Source organism: Myotis daubentonii, chromosome 5 (assembly GCF_963259705.1).
Source record: "Myotis daubentonii chromosome 5, mMyoDau2.1, whole genome shotgun sequence".
NCBI lineage: Eukaryota > Metazoa > Chordata > Mammalia > Chiroptera > Vespertilionidae > Myotis > Myotis daubentonii.
Genome location: NC_081844.1, coordinates 1 through 22,615, shown reverse-complemented (window position 1 = coordinate 22,615; position 22,615 = coordinate 1). Strand labels below are relative to the sequence as shown.

The window sequence follows — 22,615 nt, the reverse complement described above, 5'->3', positions numbered from 1 at the left end:
ACTGAGCATAATGCTCTCCAGTTCCATCCATGCTGGCAAGAATTCCTTCGTCTTCCCACTTTTTTACCGCAGCGTAGTATTCCACTGGGTAGATGTACCACAGCTGTGTGTGTGTTCGTGTTCGTGTTTACTGCATTTCTGTGAAATGTTCCCGCCGCCCCCCCCCCGACTCCCCACACCACACCCTCACACCCCTAGAGGCATATCCCTGGAGGCGTCTCCCTACAGAAAAGCAGCTTAGGGTTTGGCACCTTGAGGGCTTCCAGTGTGGTGGGAGCAGGGACACCTTGCAGGTGACATGAACCCATCTCTGGAAGAGGACGCTGAGGCTGAGGCAGGTGAAATTGATTTGCATAAACGGGTCAGTTCTCAGGAAGACCGGAAGCTGGAGTTGAAGAAGTTGAGGGCCAGGGCGAGGGTACCCTTCTGAACAGGGTGAAGAGTTGGGGCCTAGGGAGAGAATGCCATCTGTCTGCAGTCAAACAGCTTAGCCCTACCGAGGGAGGGCATGACTCGTCCCTGTGTCTGTGGGGCCCTTCGGAGCAGGGTCTGAGTGCGGCAGAGTGCTTGTCTGTGCGTGACTGCGGACGTAAACACACAGTCCCGCACAGACACTTCTTGATCTGAATGGTCCGTCGGCATCCATGAGCACCCTTCAGCCCCTGCCTTCTTGTAGGCGGTGCGCCCCCTGCTTGTCCTTCCCCCCCTCAGGTCAAGTCCAGGCACCTGTGTCTGCCTTCCCCAGAGGTGGCTGCGGGAGGGTGACTTGCATTAGCGCTACTCGACCAGCAGAGGGCGGGACGGGCTCTTAAGCCATGCTTGGGCTGGGCCCTCTGGTCCAGCTCCCTCTCTGGATGAATGAATGCTCAGGCCCCTGTCCAGAGACCAAGTCCGGGCCGGGCCGCATGGGCTTGCCGAAGTGTCTAAAGCATTGAAAGGCTGGATCAATGTCATTACTAAGGAGGGTTGTGGTTTTCTTTATTATTATTTTATTTTGTGTGTGTGTGTGTGTGTGTGTGTGTGTGTGTGTGTGTTTAATTTTAAGAGGAGGGTTTTTGCCTGTTTGTTTGTTTGTTTGTTTGTTTTGTTTTTTAAACCAAGTCAGAAGATCCAATCTTCAAAGTGCATACAAGCTGCTCCTCCCAGGGGGCCCGGACTGAATGTTCGAGGGCATCCCCAGGAAGGCCTGCAGGGATGGTGCCTCCCCATTCTGGAAGGTGTTCTGGACTCTGCGGAACAGGATGAAGTGTTTTGCCGACAGCCAGAGGAACCCGAAGTGGTTCTCATGGAACAGGATGAAGACTCCAGGGCGGCGCCTGGCGAGGACGAAGGTAGGTAAGTGAACACTAACGGTTCCCACGACATAGAAACACATCCTGCTGGTTCTGGGGGGTGATTCTGGTCTCTCGAGCCCACATCCACAGCCAGAAGAATGATTTTTTTACAGTGTGGAAGGAAGAGGGATAGAGAATTAGAAACCTTCAAGATGGAGAAACCTCAATCAGCTGCCTCCTGCAGACCTCCTACTGGGGATGTGCCCACAAGCGAGGTATATGCCCTCGACTGGAATCGGACCTGGGACCCTTTGGTCCGCACGCCGATGCTCTGTCCACGGAGCCAAACCAGTCAGCCGCCATTTTGAAAGGGCAAAGGTCAATCCCTCTCTTTTACCCTCTCCCCGCCGCCGCCCCAAATCCCGCGTTTTAACTTCCCCGTTTTAATAGCGCAAAATAATACGAGTACAAAACATTGTGCAAGTATACTTTTTACTACACAAAGGTGGATGAATACCTTTGTGTTGTGGGTGCGGGTGCGGGTGCGGGTGCGGGTGTGGGTGCAGGGGGGAGTGGGGGGAGGTGTGTGGGTGTGGGTGTGGGTGTGGGTGTGCTTCTGCGTGTGCGCGTGCGCGTGCGTGTGCGCGTCTGTGTGTGTAAATCCGCAGTCACGCACGGACACTTCTGGATCTGAATGGTCCGTCGGCATCCAGGACCACCCTTCGGACGCTGCCTCCTTGCAGACAGCGTGCCCCCTGCTCGTCCTACCCCCGCTCCGGTCATGTCCAGGCACCTGGCTCCGGCTGCAGGAGGGTGGCTTGCTTTGGCGCTTCTCGGCCAGCCGAGGGCGGGACCAGCGCTTCGGCCCAGGCCCCAGTCAACCCAATCTCTGTTATCCACAGCCAAAGACTATGTCAGGGCCGGGCCAGCTGGTCGACCGCCCCTCCCCCTCCCCCATCCCCACCCCCACTCCCCTCCCTCTGTGGACGAATGGCCAGGCCCCCGCCCAGAGACCAGGTTCTGGTCTGGCCATCTGGGCTTGCCGAAGCGTCAGAACGTTGAAAGGCTGGATCAGCGTGTTTTCTACGGAGGTTTTCTGTTTGTTTTCCTTTTTTTTTTTTTTTTTTTTTTTTTTTTGGTGGGTTTTTTCTTTTTTTTTTTTTTTGGTGGGGTTTTTTTTTTTTTTTTGGAGGTTTTTTTTGTTTTGCTTTTATGATTTTTGTTGTTGTTGTTGAGGGAAGTAGTCTTTTCGTTTGTTTGGTTGGTTTGTTTGTTAGTTGGTTGGTTGGTTGGTTGGTTGGTTTTGTCTACACCCATTTCTGTTTATTATGGCCAAGGTGAAAACGCCTGCTCCTCCACAACAGCAACGAGTAAAATTTATCCCCCAAATGACGAGGTACAGCACAGGTCTTTTTCGGAATTTTTTAATAAAATAAACGTTAAAGAAAAAACTTTGCACAACTTTTAAATCCTATTTGAAAACAGAAGAAACAACTCCCCAGTTGGCCACAGGTCCCCGCCAGCCCGCCCTCGGGAAGCACCGCGAGAGGATTTCCAGGCGTAGCTCCACCACGCACGCACTGGCTTGGTGGTGCTTTAGGTGGTGTCCATCACCGTGTCGTAAGCTTCCAGCAGGGCGTCCTCCAACTCCTCGGTGTCCATCACCGTGTCGCAAGCGTCCAGCAGGGCGTCCTCCAACTCCTCGGTGTCCATCACGGTGTTGCAAGCGTCCAGCAGGGCGTCCTCCAACTGCTCGGCGCCCCTCATCGCGCTGCAAGCGTCCTTCTGGGGGTCCAACTGCTCGGCGCCCCTCATCGCGCTGCCTGTGTTCACCTGGGCGTCCAGCTTTTTGGTGCTCCTCATCGGGTTGTAAGCGTCCTTCTGGGAGTCCAACTTTTTGGTGCCCCTCAGCACGCTGCCAGTGTTCACCTGGGCGTCCACCTTTTTGGTGCTCCTCATGGAGTTGTAAGCGTCCAGCTGGGCGTCCAACTCCTCCGCAGAGATCTGTTGCTTTGAATTGCGTCCGGTGCCCCTGCCTGTAGCCCGGCTGCCTCCGCGGGCACGACTCGGCATGCCGCCGCCCAAGCCTCCAGATCCTCGGTGTGGAGTCACCCCGCCTCTGTTGACACTCTGTACCGGCCTGCGCTGCGTGTGTATCTGCGAGGTGACGAGCTGGATGTTGAGGGGACGGCCATCCAAAGGGGCGCCGTGGTACTGTCTCATGGCTTCCAGGGCGTCTGCCTTCCGCGCAAAGTGCACGTGGGCTGTTCCCAGGCTGCGGCCGGAGCGGTCGTAGTGGACCCCGGCCTTCTTCAGAGGCCCGAACTCCGCAAACAGCTGCTGGACGTCCGCGTCGGACACTCCGAAGGCCAGGTTGGACAGAAGCAGCTTCCCCCCGGTCACCGGGCCGGCGCCCCTGCCCAAGCCCCTGCGGAAGCGGTCGTGTTGCCACTCGTCGGGAAGCTGTCTCGGCGGCCTGCTGTAGGGCGCCGGCCGGTTCCTGCCTGGGTCGAGGGCCGCCCGGTTCCGGAAGGGCCCGCCGCCCCGGCTCGCTCCACCACTGCGGCCTCCCTGGGAGCCGGCCCAGCCTCGGTCCCGCCCTCGGTCCCGCCCTCGGTCCCTGCCCCCGCCGCGGCCGCCCCGCTGGCTGCGGTTCAGCCGAATGATGTCGTCCAGAGACATGTTGACTTTGTCGGCCATGGCGGGCAGGAATCGGGCTCGGATCGAGCCCTTGCGGGAAGCACGCCGGCCCTTCCCTTACCGCGCGCGCGTACGCGTGGCGCCGGAGCCCTATCCGAGCGGGCACCAGATGTTGGGGTCCAGGCCCAGGGATTCGCAAAGGTGTGGACGGACTCCTGCGGAAGAAGAAATGACACGGAGACAGCTGTTCAGATGGAGACAGAGTTCAGATGCGCCTTCTTCGGGGCTGAGAAGGTCTGCGAACCATAGACCCTGCGAGGTGCTGCCGCCCCTACTTTTATAGTCCCAGAGCGTGGTGGGTGGGAGGAGCCAGAGAGGCCCACCAATCAGCCGCTCCCAGGAATGAAGCGTCACCGTTTGGGGGACGCCAACTTTAGGGTGGGGCAGGTGGCGCATCTCCAGGAAAGGTTCTCCTGAAAGTGGCTGCGATGCCTGGGGTGCTTGACCGGCGGGCGCCTCTTGAGCAGGCTCCTCCGACCCGGGACCCGTGAAGAGTGTTGGCGGGTTTTATTTTACTTTATATTGTTATTATTTTTTTCTTTTCTTATTTCTGTGCTCATTTCTCTTCATGCATTGCAATTGATTCTATCTCTCAGCAATGGACCCCTGAAAACATTGGTCCCATTTGCATTGGGAGGGGGGGGAGGGGGAGGGGGAGGGGGGTGGGGTGTGCGGGATGGGGGAGGGGGAGACCGGAGACGCAAACCCACCGGACGCAGCGGCCCTTGGAGGTCATGGGAGGCAGAGGCTGAGGTGGATGTGAATAAAATGTGTATGCTTTCCATACTTGGCTTTGAGCCCAGGACGCCAGAGGCCACCAGCAGTCAAACAGCCCCGTCAGAGAGCGGGGGTATAGATGTGTATGGATCGGTCCCTGTTCGTCAGTCTATGTTGTTCTCTGTATTCCACAAATGGGTGAGATCATGTGGTATTCAATTTTCTCTGACGGGCGAATTTCACTGAGCATAATGCTCTCCAGTTCCATCCATGCTGGCAAGAATTCCTTCGTCTTCCCACTTTTTTACCGCAGCGTAGTATTCCACTGGGTAGATGTACCACAGCTGTGTGTGTGTTCGTGTTCGTGTTTACTGCATTTCTGTGAAATGTTCCCGCCGCCCCCCCCCCCGACTCCCCACACCACACCCTCACACCCCTAGAGGCATATCCCTGGAGGCGTCTCCCTACAGAAAAGCAGCTTAGGGTTTGGCACCTTGAGGGCTTCCAGTGTGGTGGGAGCAGGGACACCTTGCAGGTGACATGAACCCATCTCTGGAAGAGGACGCTGAGGCTGAGGCAGGTGAAATTGATTTGCATAAACGGGTCAGTTCTCAGGAAGACCGGAAGCTGGAGTTGAAGAAGTTGAGGGCCAGGGCGAGGGTACCCTTCTGAACAGGGTGAAGAGTTGGGGCCTAGGGAGAGAATGCCATCTGTCTGCAGTCAAACAGCTTAGCCCTACCGAGGGAGGGCATGACTCGTCCCTGTGTCTGTGGGGCCCTTCGGAGCAGGGTCTGAGTGCGGCAGAGTGCTTGTCTGTGCGTGACTGCGGACGTAAACACACAGTCCCGCACAGACACTTCTTGATCTGAATGGTCCGTCGGCATCCATGAGCACCCTTCAGCCCCTGCCTTCTTGTAGGCGGTGCGCCCCCTGCTTGTCCTTCCCCCCCTCAGGTCAAGTCCAGGCACCTGTGTCTGCCTTCCCCAGAGGTGGCTGCGGGAGGGTGACTTGCATTAGCGCTACTCGACCAGCAGAGGGCGGGACGGGCTCTTAAGCCATGCTTGGGCTGGGCCCTCTGGTCCAGCTCCCTCTCTGGATGAATGAATGCTCAGGCCCCTGTCCAGAGACCAAGTCCGGGCCGGGCCGCATGGGCTTGCCGAAGTGTCTAAAGCATTGAAAGGCTGGATCAATGTCATTACTAAGGAGGGTTGTGGTTTTCTTTATTATTATTTTATTTTGTGTGTGTGTGTGTGTGTGTGTGTGTGTGTGTGTGTGTGTGTGTTTAATTTTAAGAGGAGGGTTTTTGCCTGTTTGTTTGTTTGTTTGTTTGTTTGTTTTGTTTTTTAAACCAAGTCAGAAGATCCAATCTTCAAAGTGCATACAAGCTGCTCCTCCCAGGGGGCCCGGACTGAATGTTCGAGGGCATCCCCAGGAAGGCCTGCAGGGATGGTGCCTCCCCATTCTGGAAGGTGTTCTGGACTCTGCGGAACAGGATGAAGTGTTTTGCCGACAGCCAGAGGAACCCGAAGTGGTTCTCATGGAACAGGATGAAGACTCCAGGGCGGCGCCTGGCGAGGACGAAGGTAGGTAAGTGAACACTAACGGTTCCCACGACATAGAAACACATCCTGCTGGTTCTGGGGGGTGATTCTGGTCTCTCGAGCCCACATCCACAGCCAGAAGAATGATTTTTTTACAGTGTGGAAGGAAGAGGGATAGAGAATTAGAAACCTCCAAGATGGAGAAACCTCAATCAGCTGCCTCCTGCAGACCTCCTACTGGGGATGTGCCCACAAGCGAGGTATATGCCCTCGACTGGAATCGGACCTGGGACCCTTTGGTCCGCACGCCGATGCTCTGTCCACGGAGCCAAACCAGTCAGCCGCCATTTTGAAAGGGCAAAGGTCAATCCCTCTCTTTTACCCTCTCCCCGCCGCCGCCCCAAATCCCGCGTTTTAACTTCCCCGTTTTAATAGCGCAAAATAATACGAGTACAAAACATTGTGCAAGTATACTTTTTACTACACAAAGGTGGATGAATACCTTTGTGTTGTGGGTGCGGGTGCGGGTGCGGGTGCGGGTGTGGGTGCAGGGGGGAGTGGGGGGAGGTGTGTGGGTGTGGGTGTGGGTGTGGGTGTGCTTCTGCGTGTGCGCGTGCGCGTGCGTGTGCGCGTCTGTGTGTGTAAATCCGCAGTCACGCACGGACACTTCTGGATCTGAATGGTCCGTCGGCATCCAGGACCACCCTTCGGACGCTGCCTCCTTGCAGACAGCGTGCCCCCTGCTCGTCCTACCCCCGCTCCGGTCATGTCCAGGCACCTGGCTCCGGCTGCAGGAGGGTGGCTTGCTTTGGCGCTTCTCGGCCAGCCGAGGGCGGGACCAGCGCTTCGGCCCAGGCCCCAGTCAACCCAATCTCTGTTATCCACAGCCAAAGACTATGTCAGGGCCGGGCCAGCTGGTCGACCGCCCCTCCCCCTCCCCCATCCCCACCCCCACTCCCCTCCCTCTGTGGACGAATGGCCAGGCCCCCGCCCAGAGACCAGGTTCTGGTCTGGCCATCTGGGCTTGCCGAAGCGTCAGAACGTTGAAAGGCTGGATCAGCGTGTTTTCTACGGAGGTTTTCTGTTTGTTTTCCTTTTTTTTTTTTTTTTTTTTTTTTTTTTTGGTGGGTTTTTTCTTTTTTTTTTTTTTTGGTGGGGTTTTTTTTTTTTTTTTGGAGGTTTTTTTTGTTTTGCTTTTATGATTTTTGTTGTTGTTGTTGAGGGAAGTAGTCTTTTCGTTTGTTTGGTTGGTTTGTTTGTTAGTTGGTTGGTTGGTTGGTTGGTTGGTTGGTTGGTTGGTTTTGTCTACACCCATTTCTGTTTATTATGGCCAAGGTGAAAACGCCTGCTCCTCCACAACAGCAACGAGTAAAATTTATCCCCCAAATGACGAGGTACAGCACAGGTCTTTTTCGGAATTTTTTAATAAAATAAACGTTAAAGAAAAAACTTTGCACAACTTTTAAATCCTATTTGAAAACAGAAGAAACAACTCCCCAGTTGGCCACAGGTCCCCGCCAGCCCGCCCTCGGGAAGCACCGCGAGAGGATTTCCAGGCGTAGCTCCACCACGCACGCACTGGCTTGGTGGTGCTTTAGGTGGTGTCCATCACCGTGTCGTAAGCTTCCAGCAGGGCGTCCTCCAACTCCTCGGTGTCCATCACCGTGTCGCAAGCGTCCAGCAGGGCGTCCTCCAACTCCTCGGTGTCCATCACGGTGTTGCAAGCGTCCAGCAGGGCGTCCTCCAACTGCTCGGCGCCCCTCATCGCGCTGCAAGCGTCCTTCTGGGGGTCCAACTGCTCGGCGCCCCTCATCGCGCTGCCTGTGTTCACCTGGGCGTCCAGCTTTTTGGTGCTCCTCATCGGGTTGTAAGCGTCCTTCTGGGAGTCCAACTTTTTGGTGCCCCTCAGCACGCTGCCAGTGTTCACCTGGGCGTCCACCTTTTTGGTGCTCCTCATGGAGTTGTAAGCGTCCAGCTGGGCGTCCAACTCCTCCGCAGAGATCTGTTGCTTTGAATTGCGTCCGGTGCCCCTGCCTGTAGCCCGGCTGCCTCCGCGGGCACGACTCGGCATGCCGCCGCCCAAGCCTCCAGATCCTCGGTGTGGAGTCACCCCGCCTCTGTTGACACTCTGTACCGGCCTGCGCTGCGTGTGTATCTGCGAGGTGACGAGCTGGATGTTGAGGGGACGGCCATCCAAAGGGGCGCCGTGGTACTGTCTCATGGCTTCCAGGGCGTCTGCCTTCCGCGCAAAGTGCACGTGGGCTGTTCCCAGGCTGCGGCCGGAGCGGTCGTAGTGGACCCCGGCCTTCTTCAGAGGCCCGAACTCCGCAAACAGCTGCTGGACGTCCGCGTCGGACACTCCGAAGGCCAGGTTGGACAGAAGCAGCTTCCCCCCGGTCACCGGGCCGGCGCCCCTGCCCAAGCCCCTGCGGAAGCGGTCGTGTTGCCACTCGTCGGGAAGCTGTCTCGGCGGCCTGCTGTAGGGCGCCGGCCGGTTCCTGCCTGGGTCGAGGGCCGCCCGGTTCCGGAAGGGCCCGCCGCCCCGGCTCGCTCCACCACTGCGGCCTCCCTGGGAGCCGGCCCAGCCTCGGTCCCGCCCTCGGTCCCGCCCTCGGTCCCTGCCCCCGCCGCGGCCGCCCCGCTGGCTGCGGTTCAGCCGAATGATGTCGTCCAGAGACGTGTTGACTTTGTCGGCCATGGCGGGCAGGAATCGGGCTCGGATCGAGCCCTTGCGGGAAGCACGCCGGCCCTTCCCTTACCGCGCGCGCGTGCGCGTGGCGCCGGAGCCGTATCCGAGCGGGCACCAGATGTTGGGGTCCAGGCCCAGGGATTCGCAAAGGTGTGGACGGACTCCTGCGGAAGAAGAAATGACACGGAGACAGCTGTTCAGATGGAGACAGAGTTCAGATGCGCCTTCTTCGGGGCTGAGAAGGTCTGCGAACCATAGACCCTGCGAGGTGCTGCCGCCCCTACTTTTATAGTCCCAGAGCGTGGTGGGTGGGAGGAGCCAGAGAGGCCCACCAATCAGCCGCTCCCAGGAATGAAGCGTCACCGTTTGGGGGACGCCAACTTTAGGGTGGGGCAGGTGGCGCATCTCCAGGAAAGGTTCTCCTGAAAGTGGCTGCGATGCCTGGGGTGCTTGACCGGCGGGCGCCTCTTGAGCAGGCTCCTCCGACCCGGGACCCGTGAAGAGTGTTGGCGGGTTTTATTTTACTTTATATTGTTATTATTTTTTTCTTTTCTTATTTCTGTGCTCATTTCTCTTCATGCATTGCAATTGATTCTATCTCTCAGCAATGGACCCCTGAAAACATTGGTCCCATTTGCATTGGGAGGGGGGGGGAGGGGGAGGGGGAGGGGGGGTGGGGTGTGCGGGATGGGGGAGGGGGAGACCGGAGACGCAAACCCACCGGACGCAGCGGCCCTTGGAGGTCATGGGAGGCAGAGGCTGAGGTGGATGTGAATAAAATGTGTATGCTTTCCATACTTGGCTTTGAGCCCAGGACGCCAGAGGCCACCAGCAGTCAAACAGCCCCGTCAGAGAGCGGGGGTATAGATGTGTATGGATCGGTCCCTGTTCGTCAGTCTATGTTGTTCTCTGTATTCCACAAATGGGTGAGATCATGTGGTATTCAATTTTCTCTGACGGGCGAATTTCACTGAGCATAATGCTCTCCAGTTCCATCCATGCTGGCAAGAATTCCTTCGTCTTCCCACTTTTTTACCGCAGCGTAGTATTCCACTGGGTAGATGTACCACAGCTGTGTGTGTGTTCGTGTTCGTGTTTACTGCATTTCTGTGAAATGTTCCCGCCGCCCCCCCCCCCCCGACTCCCCACACCACACCCTCACACCCCTAGAGGCATATCCCTGGAGGCGTCTCCCTACAGAAAAGCAGCTTAGGGTTTGGCACCTTGAGGGCTTCCAGTGTGGTGGGAGCAGGGACACCTTGCAGGTGACATGAACCCATCTCTGGAAGAGGACGCTGAGGCTGAGGCAGGTGAAATTGATTTGCATAAACGGGTCAGTTCTCAGGAAGACCGGAAGCTGGAGTTGAAGAAGTTGAGGGCCAGGGCGAGGGTACCCTTCTGAACAGGGTGAAGAGTTGGGGCCTAGGGAGAGAATGCCATCTGTCTGCAGTCAAACAGCTTAGCCCTACCGAGGGAGGGCATGACTCGTCCCTGTGTCTGTGGGGCCCTTCGGAGCAGGGTCTGAGTGCGGCAGAGTGCTTGTCTGTGCGTGACTGCGGACGTAAACACACAGTCCCGCACAGACACTTCTTGATCTGAATGGTCCGTCGGCATCCATGAGCACCCTTCAGCCCCTGCCTTCTTGTAGGCGGTGCGCCCCCTGCTTGTCCTTCCCCCCCTCAGGTCAAGTCCAGGCACCTGTGTCTGCCTTCCCCAGAGGTGGCTGCGGGAGGGTGACTTGCATTAGCGCTACTCGACCAGCAGAGGGCGGGACGGGCTCTTAAGCCATGCTTGGGCTGGGCCCTCTGGTCCAGCTCCCTCTCTGGATGAATGAATGCTCAGGCCCCTGTCCAGAGACCAAGTCCGGGCCGGGCCGCATGGGCTTGCCGAAGTGTCTAAAGCATTGAAAGGCTGGATCAATGTCATTACTAAGGAGGGTTGTGGTTTTCTTTATTATTATTTTATTTTGTGTGTGTGTGTGTGTGTGTGTGTGTGTGTGTGTGTGTGTGTGTGTTTAATTTTAAGAGGAGGGTTTTTGCCTGTTTGTTTGTTTGTTTGTTTGTTTGTTTTGTTTTTTAAACCAAGTCAGAAGATCCAATCTTCAAAGTGCATACAAGCTGCTCCTCCCAGGGGGCCCGGACTGAATGTTCGAGGGCATCCCCAGGAAGGCCTGCAGGGATGGTGCCTCCCCATTCTGGAAGGTGTTCTGGACTCTGCGGAACAGGATGAAGTGTTTTGCCGACAGCCAGAGGAACCCGAAGTGGTTCTCATGGAACAGGATGAAGACTCCAGGGCGGCGCCTGGCGAGGACGAAGGTAGGTAAGTGAACACTAACGGTTCCCACGACATAGAAACACATCCTGCTGGTTCTGGGGGGTGATTCTGGTCTCTCGAGCCCACATCCACAGCCAGAAGAATGATTTTTTTACAGTGTGGAAGGAAGAGGGATAGAGAATTAGAAACCTCCAAGATGGAGAAACCTCAATCAGCTGCCTCCTGCAGACCTCCTACTGGGGATGTGCCCACAAGCGAGGTATATGCCCTCGACTGGAATCGGACCTGGGACCCTTTGGTCCGCACGCCGATGCTCTGTCCACGGAGCCAAACCAGTCAGCCGCCATTTTGAAAGGGCAAAGGTCAATCCCTCTCTTTTACCCTCTCCCCGCCGCCGCCCCAAATCCCGCGTTTTAACTTCCCCGTTTTAATAGCGCAAAATAATACGAGTACAAAACATTGTGCAAGTATACTTTTTACTACACAAAGGTGGATGAATACCTTTGTGTTGTGGGTGCGGGTGCGGGTGCGGGTGCGGGTGTGGGTGCAGGGGGGAGTGGGGGGAGGTGTGTGGGTGTGGGTGTGGGTGTGGGTGTGCTTCTGCGTGTGCGCGTGCGCGTGCGTGTGCGCGTCTGTGTGTGTAAATCCGCAGTCACGCACGGACACTTCTGGATCTGAATGGTCCGTCGGCATCCAGGACCACCCTTCGGACGCTGCCTCCTTGCAGACAGCGTGCCCCCTGCTCGTCCTACCCCCGCTCCGGTCATGTCCAGGCACCTGGCTCCGGCTGCAGGAGGGTGGCTTGCTTTGGCGCTTCTCGGCCAGCCGAGGGCGGGACCAGCGCTTCGGCCCAGGCCCCAGTCAACCCAATCTCTGTTATCCACAGCCAAAGACTATGTCAGGGCCGGGCCAGCTGGTCGACCGCCCCTCCCCCTCCCCCATCCCCACCCCCACTCCCCTCCCTCTGTGGACGAATGGCCAGGCCCCCGCCCAGAGACCAGGTTCTGGTCTGGCCATCTGGGCTTGCCGAAGCGTCAGAACGTTGAAAGGCTGGATCAGCGTGTTTTCTACGGAGGTTTTCTGTTTGTTTTCCTTTTTTTTTTTTTTTTTTTTTTTTTTTTTGGTGGGTTTTTTTTTTTTTTTTTTTTTGGTGGGGTTTTTTTTTTTTTTTTGGAGGTTTTTTTTGTTTTGCTTTTATGATTTTTGTTGTTGTTGTTGAGGGAAGTAGTCTTTTCGTTTGTTTGGTTGGTTTGTTTGTTAGTTGGTTGGTTGGTTGGTTGGTTGGTTGGTTGGTTGGTTTTGTCTACACCCATTTCTGTTTATTATGGCCAAGGTGAAAACGCCTGCTCCTCCACAACAGCAACGAGTAAAATTTATCCCCCAAATGACGAGGTACAGCACAGGTCTTTTTCGGAATTTTTTAATAAAATAAACGTTAAAGAAAAAACTTTGCACAACTTTTAAATCCTATTTGAAAACAGAAGAAACAACTCCCCAGTTGGCCACAGGTCCCCGCCAGCCCGCCCTCGGGAAGCACCGCGAGAGGATTTCCAGGCGTAGCTCCACCACGCACGCACTGGCTTGGTGGTGCTTTAGGTGGTGTCCATCACCGTGTCGTAAGCTTCCAGCAGGGCGTCCTCCAACTCCTCGGTGTCCATCACCGTGTCGCAAGCGTCCAGCAGGGCGTCCTCCAACTCCTCGGTGTCCATCACGGTGTTGCAAGCGTCCAGCAGGGCGTCCTCCAACTGCTCGGCGCCCCTCATCGCGCTGCAAGCGTCCTTCTGGGGGTCCAACTGCTCGGCGCCCCTCATCGCGCTGCCTGTGTTCACCTGGGCGTCCAGCTTTTTGGTGCTCCTCATCGGGTTGTAAGCGTCCTTCTGGGAGTCCAACTTTTTGGTGCCCCTCAGCACGCTGCCAGTGTTCACCTGGGCGTCCACCTTTTTGGTGCTCCTCATGGAGTTGTAAGCGTCCAGCTGGGCGTCCAACTCCTCCGCAGAGATCTGTTGCTTTGAATTGCGTCCGGTGCCCCTGCCTGTAGCCCGGCTGCCTCCGCGGGCACGACTCGGCATGCCGCCGCCCAAGCCTCCAGATCCTCGGTGTGGAGTCACCCCGCCTCTGTTGACACTCTGTACCGGCCTGCGCTGCGTGTGTATCTGCGAGGTGACGAGCTGGATGTTGAGGGGACGGCCATCCAAAGGGGCGCCGTGGTACTGTCTCATGGCTTCCAGGGCGTCTGCCTTCCGCGCAAAGTGCACGTGGGCTGTTCCCAGGCTGCGGCCGGAGCGGTCGTAGTGGACCCCGGCCTTCTTCAGAGGCCCGAACTCCGCAAACAGCTGCTGGACGTCCGCGTCGGACACTCCGAAGGCCAGGTTGGACAGAAGCAGCTTCCCCCCGGTCACCGGGCCGGCGCCCCTGCCCAAGCCCCTGCGGAAGCGGTCGTGTTGCCACTCGTCGGGAAGCTGTCTCGGCGGCCTGCTGTAGGGCGCCGGCCGGTTCCTGCCTGGGTCGAGGGCCGCCCGGTTCCGGAAGGGCCCGCCGCCCCGGCTCGCTCCACCACTGCGGCCTCCCTGGGAGCCGGCCCAGCCTCGGTCCCGCCCTCGGTCCCGCCCTCGGTCCCTGCCCCCGCCGCGGCCGCCCCGCTGGCTGCGGTTCAGCCGAATGATGTCGTCCAGAGACGTGTTGACTTTGTCGGCCATGGCGGGCAGGAATCGGGCTCGGATCGAGCCCTTGCGGGAAGCACGCCGGCCCTTCCCTTACCGCGCGCGCGTACGCGTGGCGCCGGAGCCGTATCCGAGCGGGCACCAGATGTTGGGGTCCAGGCCCAGGGATTCGCAAAGGTGTGGACGGACTCCTGCGGAAGAAGAAATGACACGGAGACAGCTGTTCAGATGGAGACAGAGTTCAGATGCGCCTTCTTCGGGGCTGAGAAGGTCTGCGAACCATAGACCCTGCGAGGTGCTGCCGCCCCTACTTTTATAGTCCCAGAGCGTGGTGGGTGGGAGGAGCCAGAGAGGCCCACCAATCAGCCGCTCCCAGGAATGAAGCGTCACCGTTTGGGGGACGCCAACTTTAGGGTGGGGCAGGTGGCGCATCTCCAGGAAAGGTTCTCCTGAAAGTGGCTGCGATGCCTGGGGTGCTTGACCGGCGGGCGCCTCTTGAGCAGGCTCCTCCGACCCGGGACCCGTGAAGAGTGTTGGCGGGTTTTATTTTACTTTATATTGTTATTATTTTTTTCTTTTCTTATTTCTGTGCTCATTTCTCTTCATGCATTGCAATTGATTCTATCTCTCAGCAATGGACCCCTGAAAACATTGGTCCCATTTGCATTGGGAGGGGGGGGAGGGGGAGGGGGAGGGGGGTGGGGTGTGCGGGATGGGGGAGGGGGAGACCGGAGACGCAAACCCACCGGACGCAGCGGCCCTTGGAGGTCATGGGAGGCAGAGGCTGAGGTGGATGTGAATAAAATGTGTATGCTTTCCATACTTGGCTTTGAGCCCAGGACGCCAGAGGCCACCAGCAGTCAAACAGCCCCGTCAGAGAGCGGGGGTATAGATGTGTATGGATCGGTCCCTGTTCGTCAGTCTATGTTGTTCTCTGTATTCCACAAATGGGTGAGATCATGTGGTATTCAATTTTCTCTGACGGGCGAATTTCACTGAGCATAATGCTCTCCAGTTCCATCCATGCTGGCAAGAATTCCTTCGTCTTCCCACTTTTTTACCGCAGCGTAGTATTCCACTGGGTAGATGTACCACAGCTGTGTGTGTGTTCGTGTTCGTGTTTACTGCATTTCTGTGAAATGTTCCCGCCGCCCCCCCCCCCCGACTCCCCACACCACACCCTCACACCCCTAGAGGCATATCCCTGGAGGCGTCTCCCTACAGAAAAGCAGCTTAGGGTTTGGCACCTTGAGGGCTTCCAGTGTGGTGGGAGCAGGGACACCTTGCAGGTGACATGAACCCATCTCTGGAAGAGGACGCTGAGGCTGAGGCAGGTGAAATTGATTTGCATAAACGGGTCAGTTCTCAGGAAGACCGGAAGCTGGAGTTGAAGAAGTTGAGGGCCAGGGCGAGGGTACCCTTCTGAACAGGGTGAAGAGTTGGGGCCTAGGGAGAGAATGCCATCTGTCTGCAGTCAAACAGCTTAGCCCTACCGAGGGAGGGCATGACTCGTCCCTGTGTCTGTGGGGCCCTTCGGAGCAGGGTCTGAGTGCGGCAGAGTGCTTGTCTGTGCGTGACTGCGGACGTAAACACACAGTCCCGCACAGACACTTCTTGATCTGAATGGTCCGTCGGCATCCATGAGCACCCTTCAGCCCCTGCCTTCTTGTAGGCGGTGCGCCCCCTGCTTGTCCTTCCCCCCCTCAGGTCAAGTCCAGGCACCTGTGTCTGCCTTCCCCAGAGGTGGCTGCGGGAGGGTGACTTGCATTAGCGCTACTCGACCAGCAGAGGGCGGGACGGGCTCTTAAGCCATGCTTGGGCTGGGCCCTCTGGTCCAGCTCCCTCTCTGGATGAATGAATGCTCAGGCCCCTGTCCAGAGACCAAGTCCGGGCCGGGCCGCATGGGCTTGCCGAAGTGTCTAAAGCATTGAAAGGCTGGATCAATGTCATTACTAAGGAGGGTTGTGGTTTTCTTTATTATTATTTTATTTTTTGTGTGTGTGTGTGTGTGTGTGTGTGTGTGTGTGTGTGTTTAATTTTAAGAGGAGGGTTTTTGCCTGTTTGTTTGTTTGTTTGTTTTTTTTGTTTTTTAAACCAAGTCAGAAGATCCAATCTTCAAAGTGCATACAAGCTGCTCCTCCCAGGGGGCCCGGACTGAATGTTCGAGGGCATCCCCAGGAAGGCCTGCAGGGATGGTGCCTCCCCATTCTGGAAGGTGTTCTGGACTCTGCGGAACAGGATGAAGTGTTTTGCCGACAGCCAGAGGAACCCGAAGTGGTTCTCATGGAACAGGATGAAGACTCCAGGGCGGCGCCTGGCGAGGACGAAGGTAGGTAAGTGAACACTAACGGTTCCCACGACATAGAAACACATCCTGCTGGTTCTGGGGGGTGATTCTGGTCTCTCGAGCCCACATCCACAGCCAGAAGAATGATTTTTTTACAGTGTGGAAGGAAGAGGGATAGAGAATTAGAAACCTCCAAGATGGAGAAACCTCAATCAGCTGCCTCCTGCAGACCTCCTACTGGGGATGTGCCCACAAGCGAGGTATATGCCCTCGACTGGAATCGGACCTGGGACCCTTTGGTCCGCACGCCGATGCTCTGTCCACGGAGCCAAACCAGTCAGCCGCCATTTTGAAAGGGCAAAGGTCAATCCCTCTCTTTTACCCTCTCCCCGCCGCCGCCCCAAATCCCGCGTTTTAACTTCCCCGTTTTAATAGCGCAAAATAATACGAGTACAAAACATTGTGCAAGTATACTTTTTACTACACAAAGGTGGATGAATACCTTTGTGTTGTGGGTGCGGGTGCGGGTGCGGGTGCGGGTGTGGGTGCAGGGGGGAGTGGGGGGAGGTGTGTGGGTGTGGGTGTGGGTGTGGGTGTGCTTCTGCGTGTGCGCGTGCGCGTGCGTGTGCGCGTCTGTGTGTGTAAATCCGCAGTCACGCACGGACACTTCTGGATCTGAATGGTCCGTCGGCATCCAGGACCACCCTTCGGACGCTGCCTCCTTGCAGACAGCGTGCCCCCTGCTCGTCCTACCCCCGCTCCGGTCATGTCCAGGCACCTGGCTCCGGCTGCAGGAGGGTGGCTTGCTTTGGCGCTTCTCGGCCAGCCGAGGGCGGGACCAGCGCTTCGGCCCAGGCCCCAGTCAACCCAATCTCTGTTATCCACAGCCAAAGACTATGTCAGGGCCGGGCCAGCTGGTCGACCGCCCCTCCCCCTCCCCCATCCCCACCCCCACTCCCCTCCCTCTGTGGACGAATGGCCAGGCCCCCGCCCAGAGACCAGGTTCTGGTCTGGCCATCTGGGCTTGCCGAAGCGTCAGAACGTTGAAAGGCTGGATCAGCGTGTTTTCTACGGAGGTTTTCTGTTTGTTTTCCTTTTTTTTTTGGTGGGTTTTTTCTTTTTTTTTTTTTTTGGTGGGGTTTGTTTTTTTTTTTTTTTGGAGGTTTTTTTTGTTTTGCTTTTATGATTTTTGTTGTTGTTGTTGAGGGAAGTAGTCTTTTCGTTTGTTTGGTTGGTTTGTTTGTTAGTTGGTTGGTTGGTTGGTTGGTTGGTTGGTTGGTTTTGTCTACACCCATTTCTGTTTATTATGGCCAAGGTGAAAACGCCTGCTCCTCCACAACAGCAACGAGTAAAATTTATCCCCCAAATGACGAGGTACAGCACAGGTCTTTTTCGGAATTTTTTAATAAAATAAACGTTAAAGAAAAAACTTTGCACAACTTTTAAATCCTATTTGAAAACAGAAGAAACAACTCCCCAGTTGGCCACAGGTCCCCGCCAGCCCGCCCTCGGGAAGCACCGCGAGAGGATTTCCAGGCGTAGCTCCACCACGCACGCACTGGCTTGGTGGTGCTTTAGGTGGTGTCCATCACCGTGTCGTAAGCTTCCAGCAGGGCGTCCTCCAACTCCTCGGTGTCCATCACCGTGTCGCAAGCGTCCAGCAGGGCGTCCTCCAACTCCTCGGTGTCCATCACGGTGTTGCAAGCGTCCAGCAGGGCGTCCTCCAACTGCTCGGCGCCCCTCATCGCGCTGCAAGCGTCCTTCTGGGGGTCCAACTGCTCGGCGCCCCTCATCGCGCTGCCTGTGTTCACCTGGGCGTCCAGCTTTTTGGTGCTCCTCATCGGGTTGTAAGCGTCCTTCTGGGAGTCCAACTTTTTGGTGCCCCTCAGCACGCTGCCAGTGTTCACCTGGGCGTCCACCTTTTTGGTGCTCCTCATGGAGTTGTAAGCGTCCAGCTGGGCGTCCAACTCCTCCGCAGAGATCTGTTGCTTTGAATTGCGTCCGGTGCCCCTGCCTGTAGCCCGGCTGCCTCCGCGGGCACGACTCGGCATGCCGCCGCCCAAGCCTCCAGATCCTCGGTGTGGAGTCACCCCGCCTCTGTTGACACTCTGTACCGGCCTGCGCTGCGTGTGTATCTGCGAGGTGACGAGCTGGATGTTGAGGGGACGGCCATCCAAAGGGGCGCCGTGGTACTGTCTCATGGCTTCCAGGGCGTCTGCCTTCCGCGCAAAGTGCACGTGGGCTGTTCCCAGGCTGCGGCCGGAGCGGTCGTAGTGGACCCCGGCCTTCTTCAGAGGCCCGAACTCCGCAAACAGCTGCTGGACGTCCGCGTCGGACACTCCGAAGGCCAGGTTGGACAGAAGCAGCTTCCCCCCGGTCACCGGGCCGGCGCCCCTGCCCAAGCCCCTGCGGAAGCGGTCGTGTTGCCACTCGTCGGGAAGCTGTCTCGGCGGCCTGCTGTAGGGCGCCGGCCGGTTCCTGCCTGGGTCGAGGGCCGCCCGGTTCCGGAAGGGCCCGCCGCCCCGGCTCGCTCCACCACTGCGGCCTCCCTGGGAGCCGGCCCAGCCTCGGTCCCGCCCTCGGTCCCGCCCTCGGTCCCTGCCCCCGCCGCGGCCGCCCCGCTGGCTGCGGTTCAGCCGAATGATGTCGTCCAGAGACGTGTTGACTTTGTCGGCCATGGCGGGCAGGAATCGGGCTCGGATCGAGCCCTTGCGGGAAGCACGCCGGCCCTTCCCTTACCGCGCGCGCGTGCGCGTGGCGCCGGAGCCGTATCCGAGCGGGCACCAGATGTTGGGGTCCAGGCCCAGGGATTCGCAAAGGTGTGGACGGACTCCTGCGGAAGAAGAAATGACACGGAGACAGCTGTTCAGATGGAGACAGAGTTCAGATGCGCCTTCTTCGGGGCTGAGAAGGTCTGCGAACCATAGACCCTGCGAGGTGCTGCCGCCCCTACTTTTATAGTCCCAGAGCGTGGTGGGTGGGAGGAGCCAGAGAGGCCCACCAATCAGCCGCTCCCAGGAATGAAGCGTCACCGTTTGGGGGACGCCAACTTTAGGGTGGGGCAGGTGGCGCATCTCCAGGAAAGGTTCTCCTGAAAGTGGCTGCGATGCCTGGGGTGCTTGACCGGCGGGCGCCTCTTGGGCAGGCTCCTCCGACCCGGGACCCGTGAAGAGTGTTGGCGGGTTTTATTTTACTTTATATTGTTATTATTTTTTTCTTTTCTTATTTCTGTGCTCATTTCTCTTCATGCATTGCAATTGATTCTATCTCTCAGCAATGGACCCCTGAAAACATTGGTCCCATTTGCATTGGGAGGGGGGGGAGGGGGAGGGGGAGGGGGGTGGGGTGTGCGGGATGGGGGAGGGGGAGACCGGAGACGCAAACCCACCGGACGCAGCGGCCCTTGGAGGTCATGGGAGGCAGAGGCTGAGGTGGATGTGAATAAAATGTGTATGCTTTCCATACTTGGCTTTGAGCCCAGGACGCCAGAGGCCACCAGCAGTCAAACAGCCCCGTCAGAGAGCGGGGGTATAGATGTGTATGGATCGGTCCCTGTTCGTCAGTCTATGTTGTTCTCTGTATTCCACAAATGGGTGAGATCATGTGGTATTCAATTTTCTCTGACGGGCGAATTTCACTGAGCATAATGCTCTCCAGTTCCATCCATGCTGGCAAGAATTCCTTCGTCTTCCCACTTTTTTACCGCAGCGTAGTATTCCACTGGGTAGATGTACCACAGCTGTGTGTGTGTTCGTGTTCGTGTTTACTGCATTTCTGTGAAATGTTCCCGCCGCCCCCCCACCCCCGACTCCCCACACCACACCCTCACACCCCTAGAGGCATATCCCTGGAGGCGTCTCCCTACAGAAAAGCAGCTTAGGGTTTGGCACCTTGAGGGCTTCCAGTGTGGTGGGAGCAGGGACACCTTGCAGGTGACATGAACCCATCTCTGGAAGAGGACGCTGAGGCTGAGGCAGGTGAAATTGATTTGCATAAACGGGTCAGTTCTCAGGAAGACCGGAAGCTGGAGTTGAAGAAGTTGAGGGCCAGGGCGAGGGTACCCTTCTGAACAGGGTGAAGAGTTGGGGCCTAGGGAGAGAATGCCATCTGTCTGCAGTCAAACAGCTTAGCCCTACCGAGGGAGGGCATGACTCGTCCCTGTGTCTGTGGGGCCCTTCGGAGCAGGGTCTGAGTGCGGCAGAGTGCTTGTCTGTGCGTGACTGCGGACGTAAACACACAGTCCCGCACAGACACTTCTTGATCTGAATGGTCCGTCGGCATCCATGAGCACCCTTCAGCCCCTGCCTTCTTGTAGGCGGTGCACCCCCTGCTTGTCCTTCCCCCCCTCAGGTCAAGTCCAGGCACCTGTGTCTGCCTTCCCCAGAGGTGGCTGCGGGAGGGTGACTTGCATTAGCGCTACTCGACCAGCAGAGGGCGGGACGGGCTCTTAAGCCATGCTTGGGCTGGGCCCTCTGGTCCAGCTCCCTCTCTGGATGAATGAATGCTCAGGCCCCTGTCCAGAGACCAAGTCCGGGCCGGGCCGCATGGGCTTGCCGAAGTGTCTAAAGCATTGAAAGGCTGGATCAATGTCATTACTAAGGAGGGTTGTGGTTTTCTTTATTATTATTTTATTTTGTGTGTGTGTGTGTGTGTGTGTGTGTGTGTGTGTTTAATTTTAAGAGGAGGGTTTTTGCCTGTTTGTTTGTTTGTTTGTTTTTTTTTGTTTTTTAAACCAAGTCAGAAGATCCAATCTTCAAAGTGCATACAAGCTGCTCCTCCCAGGGGGGCCCGGACTGAATGTTCGAGGGCATCCCCAGGAAGGCCTGCAGGGATGGTTGCCTCCCCATTCTGGAAGGTGTTCTGGACTCTGCGGAACAGGATGAAGTGTTTTGCCGACAGCCAGAGGAACCCGAAGTGGTTCTCATGGAACAGGATGAAGACTCCAGGGCGGCGCCTGGCGAGGACGAAGGTAGGTAAGTGAACACTAACGGTTCCCACGACATAGAAACACATCCTGCTGGTTCTGGGGGGTGATTCTGGTCTCTCGAGCCCACATCCACAGCCAGAAGAATGATTTTTTTACAGTGTGGAAGGAAGAGGGATAGAGAATTAGAAACCTCCAAGATGGAGAAACCTCAATCAGCTGCCCTCCTGCAGACCTCCTACTGGGGATGTGCCCACAAGCGAGGTATATGCCCTCGACTGGAATCGGACCTGGGACCCTTTGGTCCGCACGCCGATGCTCTGTCCACGGAGCCAAACCAGTCAGCCGCCCATTTTGAAAGGGCAAAGGTCAATCCCTCTCTTTTACCCTCTCCCCGCCGCCGCCCCAAATCCCGCGTTTTAACTTCCCCGTTTTTAATAGCGCAAAATAATACGAGTACAAAACATTGTGCAAGTATACTTTTTACTACACAAAGGTGGATGAATACCTTTGTGTTGTGGGTGCGGGTGCGGGTGCGGGTGCGGGTGTGGGGTGCAGGGGGGAGTGGGGGGAGGAGTGTGGGTGTGGGTGTGGGTGTGGGTGTGCTTCTGCGTGTGCGCGTGCGCGTGCGTGTGCGCGTCTGTGTGTGTAAATCCGCAGTCACGCACGGACACTTCTGGATCTGAATGGTCCCGTCGGCATCCAGGACCACCCTTCGGACGCTGCCTCCTTGCAGACAGCGTGCCCCCTGCTCGTCCTACCCCCGCTCCGGTCATGTCCAGGCACCTGGCTCCGGCTGCAGGAGGGTGGCTTGCTTTGGCGCTTCTCGGCCAGCCGAGGGCGGGACCAGCGCTTCGGCCCAGGCCCCAGTCAACCCAATCTCTGTTATCCACAGCCAAAGACTATGTCAGGGCCGGGCCAGCTGGTCGACCGCCCCTCCCCCTCCCCCATCCCCACCCCCACTCCCCTCCCTCTGTGGACGAATGGCCAGGCCCCCGCCCAGAGACCAGGTTCTGGTCTGGCCATCTGGGCTTGCCGAAGCGTCAGAACGTTGAAAGGCTGGATCAGCGTGTTTTCTACGGAGGTTTTCTGTTTGTTTTCCTTTTTTTTTTGGTGGGTTTTTTCTTTTTTTTTTTTTTTTGGTGGGTTTGTTTTTTTTTTTTTTTGGAGGTTTTTTTTTGTTTTGCTTTTATGATTTTTGTTGTTGTTGTTGAGGGAAGTAGTCTTTTCGTTGTTTGGTTGGTTTGTTTGTTAGTTGGTTGGTTGGTTGGTTGGTTGGTTGGTTGGTTGGTTTTGTCTACACCCATTTCTGTTTATTATGGCCAAGGTGAAAACGCCTGCTCCTCCACAACAGCAACGAGTAAAATTTATCCCCCAAATGACGAGGTACAGCACAGGTCTTTTTCGGAATTTTTTAATAAAATAAACGTTAAGAAAAAACTTTGCACAACTTTTAAATCCTATTTGAAAACAGAAGAAACAACTCCCAGTTGGCCACAGGTCCCCGCCAGCCCGCCCTCGGGAAGCACGCGGTCGGAGAGGGATTTCC

At 56.8% G+C, this 22,615-nt stretch overlaps 4 protein-coding genes across 4 annotated transcripts; all 4 read right to left on the bottom strand.

Annotated features, from left to right (window-relative positions):
- Window positions 1-2,870: 2,870 nt before the first annotated feature.
- Window positions 2,871-3,974, bottom strand: LOC132234439 (THO complex subunit 4-like). Its single transcript, XM_059695412.1, has one exon. It carries the CDS (start codon window positions 3,972-3,974, stop codon window positions 2,871-2,873), a length of 1,104 nt encoding a protein of 367 aa, XP_059551395.1.
- A 3,852-nt stretch (window positions 3,975-7,826) lies between these two features.
- LOC132234438 (THO complex subunit 4-like) lies at window positions 7,827-8,930 on the bottom strand. Its single transcript, XM_059695411.1, has one exon. The coding sequence runs from the start codon at window positions 8,928-8,930 to the stop codon at window positions 7,827-7,829; it is 1,104 nt and encodes a 367-aa protein (XP_059551394.1).
- Window positions 8,931-12,787: 3,857 nt separating this feature from the next.
- Window positions 12,788-13,891, bottom strand: LOC132234437 (THO complex subunit 4-like). The gene has a single exon (XM_059695410.1). The coding sequence runs from the start codon at window positions 13,889-13,891 to the stop codon at window positions 12,788-12,790; it is 1,104 nt and encodes a 367-aa protein (XP_059551393.1).
- Window positions 13,892-17,716: 3,825 nt separating this feature from the next.
- On the bottom strand, window positions 17,717-18,820 carry LOC132234436 (THO complex subunit 4-like). Its single transcript, XM_059695408.1, has one exon. The coding sequence runs from the start codon at window positions 18,818-18,820 to the stop codon at window positions 17,717-17,719; it is 1,104 nt and encodes a 367-aa protein (XP_059551391.1).
- Window positions 18,821-22,615: the final 3,795 nt, after the last annotated feature.

Coding starts and splice junctions, on each gene's coding strand:
- LOC132234439 (XM_059695412.1), bottom strand. CDS start 3,974: ATGGCCGACAAAGTCAACATGTCTCTGGACGACATCATTCGGCTGAAC.
- LOC132234438 (XM_059695411.1), bottom strand. CDS start 8,930: ATGGCCGACAAAGTCAACACGTCTCTGGACGACATCATTCGGCTGAAC.
- LOC132234437 (XM_059695410.1), bottom strand. CDS start 13,891: ATGGCCGACAAAGTCAACACGTCTCTGGACGACATCATTCGGCTGAAC.
- LOC132234436 (XM_059695408.1), bottom strand. CDS start 18,820: ATGGCCGACAAAGTCAACACGTCTCTGGACGACATCATTCGGCTGAAC.